Raw genomic sequence first — 9,789 nt, 5'->3', positions numbered from 1 at the left:
GATAAACTGAGGGATCTGAAATTTGTACAAAAAAACCCAGAGGCCTTTTGTGTGACAAAACTTGTCTGTCTGTTGATAACATATGGCATTTTATGTTACGGGACTATAATGTCTCAAACATGAACCAGTCCCTATGACAAATCATCTTTTCTCTTTCACCATGAAACCTGGAGTTTCTTATCTAGGTTGCTGTTGGCAGACATATTGGCCTGTCTGGTTATTTGGGTTAATCCTTGCTATTCATACTGTGGATTAGTGTTGGCTGTCACTGGGCCCTAATCACACTATATAGTAAGCACTTGGACGCTGACTTGTTTGTCTTCTTGTTAATTTCTTGCATTTATTTCCTTACCCTTTCAAATTAAAAGCACCTAGTCTGATTTGCAAGACATGAAGATCAAATTAAATCATATACTTTTTAAGTAGGTCATAAGAATTTATTTTGAATACATAAATAAATTAACTTTGTTTTCCTTTTACTGAAGTAAATCTTGTAGTAGTTTAAGTTTATAGGTTTAAATGTGCCAAAGTATTCAATTGACTAATGTGTAACTTTACATCACTGTAGTGTAAATCTTGACAAATAGCATGTTTATTTTATTTTGGAATTGTTTTCCTCTCTTATCCGCTCTTATCATTACCATTATTCAACCTGAACTTGATTTGGGGATTATTGGTCCGTACATCTTTCACATTTACAAAAGGACATAGTAAATTCCTCATACCTTGGCTTTATTATGCTCTTTTACCCAGTTACATTAATAGACCTAAAAGAAAAACAAGTATCAGTAAAAAGACATATCGAATACTTGGGAATCATCTTGAAACATATCAATAAAACAAATGGCCTAATAAAAATAAAATCAAAAAACACAGTTTCAGTAAAATATTAAACATTTATTATTTCTCTTCTTATATTGCTGACAGGGCAGCAGCTCAAGGTTTGGCACTTGACTTTCTAACATTATGTGTGAAGATCAACTATAACATTGGTACACAAAAACATTCACAATCAATTTTCTTCTTCTTTACCCTGTTAAGGCAATTTATACAGCATGGTCTCTCATACCGACTCTTTTATTGAGATATGACAAGTCAAAAATTAAAACAATGATCATTAATACATATATTAAAGATTATCTGTGCAAATACCTCAATTTGAGATGCTTAAGACATGGCTCTAACATGTTATACATCTGCTAGTTCAATACATCAATGCATAATTAAAAAAGGTGAAAAACCTTTTCAGAAAATTGATTAAAAGAACAATTTTAGACATCAACTATTCTTATGATTATCATTAAGCTACAGTTGAAGTGAAACTAATTGGGGTAATACAACTGTATAGACTACATATTGATTGCATAAGATGTTTTGACATTTTGTGAGTCATAATACACATTTCAGCACTTATAATGCATCCTATCTGCATTATAAGGTCATAGCACTTAACCTAAAGTGCATGATAAAACACCCAAATGCATTATAAGCACACTGCATGCATTGATTCATACATTTCTATTATAATTATTTCAGAAACGCAATAATGCTCTAAATCTGACAGCATTAAAAATGTTGCATTATATGCTACTTCTGGTCTAAATCATTATATTATAAATCGTATATTGATGTGCTTATAATGCCTTGTGAGATACACACTTTAAGTACATGTGACTATTCCTTACTTACAATCATAGCCAGTACACGTAGAGGCATGGTCATGCACACATCTATTCAGCTTAATGGAGATAATTAAATAATGTTCACTATGTTAGGAAGGATTCAAGTACATTTACACTATCTTTAAACCTAAACATTGTTGGCTAATGTCCTTTTTTCTTTTGAATGGCAGATGATGTCTACACAGGCCATAGAACGGACGCATATGGCAGTGACTCCACTGTGTTATGAGCAGAATGGACATACAGTAAATCCTGCTGACCCCGCTCATGAAAACATTGTACTCCCTCAGAGATTCTGCAAGGCAGAGACACGTGACAGTCTTTGATGTGAAAATTCTACATGTGTCTGGCGGACCGCCCAGACTTGAAGCTGATTGGTAACCAGTGAAATTAGAATTTTTACGACAACGTTACGGTCTTCATTGTGAAGACTCATGTAAAACCTTAGCTTCAACTACAATGGCAGGATTCTCAATGTCGGCTTTGCTCTGAACCATCCTCAGCTCCAGTTGTGCAGGACTGGGCCTTTTCCCCGGGCCAGCCATCTCTGGAAGAGAGAAGAGCAGTTGAAAGACAACACAAGGTTATTTTGGACTTTGGCTTACTGGCTAACCTCGCAATAAAAGAGTCATTCTTGTCTCAGTGAATGCTAAGGCTTTTAATCCTCTTGTGGATTTTTACATGCAGTTATATGAGTAACCGTTATGATATAACTTGTGGGCCTCCTTCCACATGTAATTTACTTTTACTCAATACCTAACAATAGCAAAACCAGATCTTTGAAATGTGGAGAAATGTAATCAACTGTGTGTCTTGACGAGTGTTCTTTTAAGATAATGCTAGAGGCCTCTACATAACGGAAACTACTGGTTGACATATTATTATTGATTGTGTAAGTATAGTACGGACAGCAGAAGGGAGCAAACAGTGTTGCTTTTTGTTGTTATTGTTTGTTTGTGAGACGCCACATAACAAACTGAAGTCAATAAACACACACAATCCCTACCATTGGCATAGGTAATGGTCCTCTTAATGACATGGTGCATGACTGAAACAGTCTTTTCACAGGCAGCCTGGGAAAAACAGAAGGAAGACAAGCAAGTTTGGATCAATTTATTAAGCTGTGTAGCAACATAATTAGCCCAGATTCCATCAGCTCTTTGCTTGAAAGGTCAAGTGTGCTACTGACCTTCAGGTCTTTGGGGTGATGGTGAGTCCAGGCTAGCAGCATGGCAGCAAACAGGTCACCTGTCCCCACAAATACAGCATCCACTTTGGGGATGTCCATGCAGATTTTCTGATTGGTCTTGGTCCCATCTGGTTTCACTACAGTGACGAGATACAGGGGATTGATATTAAAACTGTCAGGGACAAATGTTGGCTACGGAAGCCCTGAGAGGTAAGTACTTTTCATCTGTGAAAACAGGTGAAATGTTTTTTTGGGAAGGTGAACAACCACTACCCCTTGTTCCTAATAGGACTAAAGATTAAATATAATTACATAACTTGCTAACACGCAACATATATGTACCTTGTGTTTAGAAGTCATGGCGGAAATAAAACTCACAAATGCTTTGAGTCCTAGAACATGAGCTAGTGGTGCACGTAAAGCCACTAGTGGCCAAAATGAGTATTACAACAACAAACCGTTTTGGCAGATGAAAATATTTCCTTTTTTCCCCACCTGTTCTCACAGATGATAGAAAGAAAAGTTACTTAGCAAAATAATTCTGGCTAAATGTTTTCTTTTCACCTTATCTTAAGTCATAAACACAGGAGAGAAAACAGTTTGGATCAGAAACTGGTCTGGTACTTTACCTATTTTTTGGCTCCCGAGGGCCACCAGGAACTGGTCCCCACATTTAGAGGGCAGGTCAGTACTAGTGAGGACGACGGTCTCGGGACCCATTTTATGAAGCAAGTCCATCACCTGGAGAGTAGGAGGGATCCCATTTCCTCAGGCTTTGTACTTGTTTCTTAAAAAACTAAACAAGATAAAGCAGAGTGAGAAATATGTTTGATACTCACCTCAACCGCATCTTCCTCTGTGGTGATTTTCCTTCCGGTTAATAGCCTGTGGAAAAAAAGGACAGTAGTCACAGATGACCCAATGAGTATTTAACTGAATCGAATAATGATTAATGATTAATCTATTTTATGGATGTTTTTCTATGTTTTATTTCTACGTTGCATTTATGATGATTGGAAGTGCACTCACTCTGCTTCAAACTGGTTGGGGGTGAGGATGTCAGCCAAAGGCACCACTTTATCCCTGTAGACAGGCAGCAGGTACTCTGGGACGTACTGATACAGACAGCAAACATAAGAATTTCATTCCATGGTTTTCCATACAGCTTTTAATCTCATTACAAGTGACACATATTTATCTAAATTATGGATTTCCATAAGTGAAACATAAATTACAATATAAATGAAAGATCAAAGATTAATTTGCCACAATTAGTTGTATAGAATAAATATTATGTAAATAGATGTATATAGTTCTTTAGTTCCTTATTTTTGAATGGCGTGCATGGAAAAGAGCAGAAAGAGTGCATAGTACAGTAAACCCTCATCAGCTGTTAAGTTTGGAAGAAGAAGAAAAAAGGCAAATTCACTGTCAGAAGCTTACCATAGCACCCTGGTCTCCCATAACAGGATCACAAACTGTGAAAAAGACAAGTCAACGTTAAGCTTTGGACTTATTTTAAGAACACAAGTTACACTCTGTTAGGGCTGTAACTAATGCTTAGTTTCATTATCAATTAATCTTAAATTTAAGATTAATTTATCCATTAACAGATCAACTGTTTGGTCTGTAAAATGTCAGAAATGATTGAAAAGTGCCCATCAATATTTCCTAAAACCAACAGTGATGTCTTCAATTTAATCATTTGGTCTAACAAACTGTTTAAAAGCCCAAAGATATCAGTTTACCATCATTTAATACAAAGAAAAGCTGCAAATTGTCACAACTGAGAAGCTGGAAATAGCCCTTTTGCTTGTAACAATTGATTATCACCATTTTTCAATTTGAAATGTGAACAATGTTACAATGTAAACTCACCATATACCAGGCCGGGATTGGCCTTCTTCAGCTCCTGAATAATGTCCACCACCGTCTTCAGGAAGGACGTGTCTCGGCTGTACCCTTGGGGATGAAAGTGTAACCTTCTGTAAGTCTGTTGCTTTGCTGTTCCCTCTTCAAGTACTACAACTACTAATCAAAGTTTATCAATCTAGAGCAGCCCATGCAAACTAACAGGCAAATTTAATAGAGTGAGTAAGACAGTCAGTCACTGCTGGTGACTGCATATCAATAACTTTGGGGGGAAAACATTTAGTATCTCTTCTAATAAAAGGGCAAAACAAAGCTGTCGTACTATTTAGCTGCTCAAGATCCATGCTGCCACGTTTGAACTTCCTCATCCCCACATTTCTTTACTCTACAGGGATACACTGCATAGACTCACCTGTGAGGATGTAGTCATAGCGATTCACCTTATTGAGCATAATGCCCTCATACAGCACATTTAGCTCATCTGCTGTCAGCACTTGCCCTTTCCAATGGGCGTAGCCTAGGATTTAAGGGGGAGATTGGGGGTTTAAATGACATTTTAACGACATTGACATTTGGGAAACAAAAATGTAAATGTTTTAAGACTTTCTGAGGATCCGTGGGGAACCATGACACACACTTAAACTAAGAAAAACACTATTTTATTAGCTCTGCTGTGTAATCAAACAGTTTTTCTCCTCCTGTCTTTAGTCTTCCCATCCCCCCGCTCTCTCTGCGGAGGTTCATCTCCTCTGTGGTGTGCAGGGCCAAACCATGTCCTCCACACTGACTGAATGGGATGCCTGTATCCTGGCTGGCAGCTTCCCCCTTTCTTTGTCCCTTATTCACCACTGACCTAGAATAAACCCTCAAAAACTGTTCTGACTGCAAATGATTGGACACAGAATGGAAACGCACACAAACACACTTTGTGATATTCTTCATACTGTTTGCACAGAGCCCAAATCTGACCCTGAGCCAGCGAGAGAGAACCTCCTGCAGTGAGGGCTTAACAGAAAGAAAAGTAGAGGCATGTGCTGAGAGGGGAACGTGTGTGTTAGTGCCTCCAATTAAAGTGTACATTTCTGAATATGAATGCTGTTTACACATACTAGTGTAAACTAAAAGTAGGAATTTTGTCCATACGCTCAACACTGACCAGTTTCTTCTCACAGAAGAGCCAGAATCTTTATATTATATTTATACAAGTGGTGCAAAAGTCTCCTGCCCCTGTGGTGAAAGAACATTCTTCACATACTTTGGCACATGAAGCCCAGATTATAATCCTATCAACTCTGCAGGCGTTTCAGTCAACATGTTTCAATGTAAGACATCAAGTTTTCTTAATGGATAAGTAGTTTTATATAATGATAGAATTGGCGATTATTATATTTAAAAAAACAATCAAGATTTGAATGAACAAATTAATAATCAGCAACGCAAAACATGGCTGGTCTGTGTCTAAAGTCCAGACTCACTAATGTAATGTGTTACGTACTATAAACTAATCTCAGTGTAGTTATACAGTTATTGATAAGGCTATATGTATAATGTCTGCATTGTATAGATTTTACTCCTTTCACATACGATATCTGTTTAATGGCAGCTGCTCAATTGTTGTGTTTGATTAGCTACTTTAAAGCATGTAAAAGTTGAAAGGAAAAATATTGTTTGCTATATAAATATTGAACGTATTTCACCCCAGAGAGGATGCATGAGATGAATGATGAAGTGTCTTTTGTTGGCGTAAGAAACAAGGAGATCGTTTTATGTTTTGGTTTTGTGACTCAACCCATTTTGGAAATATGTCACTATTTTATCACTGTACATGCATCATGATGCGTCATTCATTCCTAGCCTTAAACATGTAAATATATATTGATCTTGCACTATTGGCAGCTAAGGAATGCATTGCTATCCACTGTTTTACTAACTGTTACTAATTTACGGATTCTATAAGCAATCTATGTTATACGCATTTGTTTTTTTGAAAAGGGAATAATTGTAGAAGCAAATCTCTAATAAACGTACTTTAAAGAAGAAACAAAAAACACATTGACGTAAATTAAAGCCCCAGTGTGCAGGATGTGTATGTGATTGTTACATCTTTTTAAATGATTCTCATACAGTAGCGGAATTTGTATCAATTGTCCTTTAAAAGATTAAATAGCATACGACACAGTATTCATACAAGGCAACCTACTCCCACAGATATACCCAGTGTAAAGTTCAGTGAGAAGGAAGATGGACCGCTTCTTAGAAAACATTAACATAAAACACAGTAACTGAGACCCCTCCTCTAAGATTATATTTCACTGAGTCAGATCAAGCATGCATACAAAGCTCATCCAAAGGTTTCTGTACAAGCAGGCTAAAGTACAAGAGCTTCAGACAGTGATTAACTCTCTTTGTGCCTGCTTGTGTGTGTGTGCTGATAGAGTACAAGATGCAAATAAAAATAAACGCTAGTGGTCAAAGTCTACACGAAGATCCTCTCAGATACAGGTATGACATCACATGAATCACAACTTAAAAGTGTTTGCCTAAAGACTTAAAGCATCACCAGCCATGTTCTTCACCAGTAATAAAAAAACATACTCATAGCTTTATATTTGAATGAAAAGATGGAAGGGTGAAGTTGTTACTCAAATGACTCAATATACTTTGTGAAACAGAATACAAATCACTCAGTTTTCTCACACCAGGCAATTTAAAAGCAATCAGTCAACCTGTGTGATTGGAGAACTGCACAGAGTTGATAGAGTCCACTTCAAAGCCCAGCACCTGAGAGAAGAGAAATGAAGCAGCTGTTAAAACAGACAACAATGACGTCTGAATGTCACTGTGCTGTGGGAACAGCACGATGAAATACTGTGAGAGGAATTCAACGTGCTTCTTTAACTTGTCAGTTATAATGTTACATTATTTAGTTGAGTATAAACAACACTCATTGGGGTATGGTGCTTTAAACGTTGCCTTCTGCATGGGAAATAAATCATTTCTACCATGATTTCAAACATGTTAAAACTCCACACTGTCCTCTCGGACATTACATTCAAGACACAAGGCAAAACATACACAAAGCTCTCACATGTATAGTTGCACTGCTCGCTACCTGTAGCTACACATCGTGTTCCGTAAGGAGCGGAGATAAATCATCTCAAGTCTCGAAATTAATTTCCCTGTCATATTACATCAGTTTTGTTTCATTGAGTTAATGGATATTTCAGTATTTGATTTAACAACCATTTTATATTAAGCTAGGTCAGTAAAGTTTACAAATTGGAAAACGGCCTATGCTGTTTCGACAGGGCAGGAAATAACGTGACAATTCATGCAAGACTCTTCTCACAAATCAGGAAGTCACGTTTTATAGGAAATGAATTCCCTATATCCTGTTATATCTTGTTTTATGCAGTTTTCTCTGTTTAGTTGCCTGCACGGAGACGTCCCTCTGAATGTAAGATCCGGTTCTTACCTGCAGCGGGAATGTTGCCGACTTGTTCCCAACGTATCCCCTGACAACATGACTCTGAATGGACAACACACGACACTCCATTACAGCGATTACACCAACTGCCTTTAAAACACTGAACACAGACAACAGGCGTGATGAATCCTAACGCTGCATTAAAAATGTGTGCAGGCTGTTACACGCGGACACTTAGCACGTGAGGAATAACTCCAGCATTGAGGGGCAGTCGCCGCTGCGAGTGACATTTAGATTTTCTTCAGGCAGCTACAAGGACACCCAAACTAGTGCATTCAAAGGTTCATTAATAATGTGGGAGATACTAGCTCCTGCCAGAAAAAAACGTTTACTTCAGCTTTCAGTGAGTTGAGTATAGGTTTTGCAATTTAGTCTTATAACAATATTCAGGGTAGTGGAGAAAGACGTATTTAGTTATTTTACCTAAGCCAAAGTAACAATATTGCAGTATGCAAATACTATGTTACAAGTAAAACTGCTGCATTCAAAATCATAGCCTACTCAAGTTACAAATGTATTAGCATCCAAATATACTTACATGCAAGACAGCAAGACTGTCTGTCTGCAGGAAGTCCGTATATTACCAAAAGTAAAAGTATTCAATATGCAGAATGGCCCATTTCAGTATCATATTATGTCATTGCATTATAATTAGTGATGCATTTATGTGTACATCACTTGTAATGTTACAGCTGGTAAAGGTGGAACTAATTTCTTTATACACTGCTGGGTATCTTAATCCTAAATAATATGTCATAATTTATTAGTTAAGTTATATTTTGTATTAAGAATCTACATCTTTCAAGTAACTAGTAGGCCCAACTAAAGTTATCAAACAAATGTAGTCGAGTAGAAGTATACAGTAGCATGGAATGGATATACTCAAGTAAAGTACAAGTACCTCAAAGTTATACTTTATTACTTGAGTAAATGTACTTAGTTACTTCTCACCACTAATCCAGGGCCCATATAAAACATTGGAAAAAGATTTGCTTTCTGTAATCATCCACAGTTCTCTCTCTGTGCAAAAATACATTCCACAGTTTACCTGAAGTTGATATGAGGCTACAGCATTGTCACTTATACTAATCAAGTCGATATCTTACAGTCTTTTTAGTACTGAGTGTTCCCCGGAAAGTATTTCCTTGCAACACAAGGAAACACAAAGCAACAGTAACAGTAACACAAAGAGGGAATCTTGTAGTAAATGGAAATGTATTTATTCAGCAGATTTGTTAGCAAAGAAAATAATTATTAGTGTGAAATTCAATATTGCTTTTTTCAAGAGCTTTAAGTGATCTGGGGATGCATGTATAATAGTTTAGTAGATCACATGTGTGTAAAATGTAAAATACTGTCAGTAATAGTTTATTCTCTAAACCCCGACCCTAGACCTTAATCACCTTGAATAACCCTTTTATATGATCTGACTGAGGTTAGTATTTTGGTTTCCACCAGAGGGCACAAGAGAGCTGAGATTTTATTTGTACCTTACTAAATGAAAAAGCATAAAAACACATAAAAGAGGATGTCAAGCACAATCACAATATTCCATAAGA

General features: G+C 36.9%; 1 protein-coding gene across 1 annotated transcript; it reads right to left on the bottom strand.

Annotated features, from left to right (window-relative positions):
* Positions 1–876: 876 nt before the first annotated feature.
* On the bottom strand, positions 877–8,492 carry LOC115026705 (pyridoxal kinase-like). The gene is made up of 11 exons (XM_029459635.1): positions 8,219–8,492; positions 7,470–7,524; positions 5,156–5,260; positions 4,750–4,833; positions 4,315–4,349; positions 3,901–3,986; positions 3,711–3,756; positions 3,501–3,612; positions 2,872–3,008; positions 2,689–2,755; positions 877–2,229 (listed from the first exon to the last, which is right to left on the bottom strand). The coding sequence occupies exons 1-11, from the start codon at positions 8,297–8,299 to the stop codon at positions 2,102–2,104; spliced, it is 936 nt and encodes a 311-aa protein (XP_029315495.1). The 5' UTR covers positions 8,300–8,492; the 3' UTR covers positions 877–2,101.
* Between the last annotated feature and the right edge of the window lie 1,297 nt (positions 8,493–9,789).

This window comes from Cottoperca gobio, chromosome 21, assembly GCF_900634415.1.
Source record: "Cottoperca gobio chromosome 21, fCotGob3.1, whole genome shotgun sequence".
Taxonomy (NCBI): domain Eukaryota; kingdom Metazoa; phylum Chordata; class Actinopteri; order Perciformes; family Bovichtidae; genus Cottoperca; species Cottoperca gobio.
This window is presented reverse-complemented; position numbering and strand designations above follow the sequence as displayed.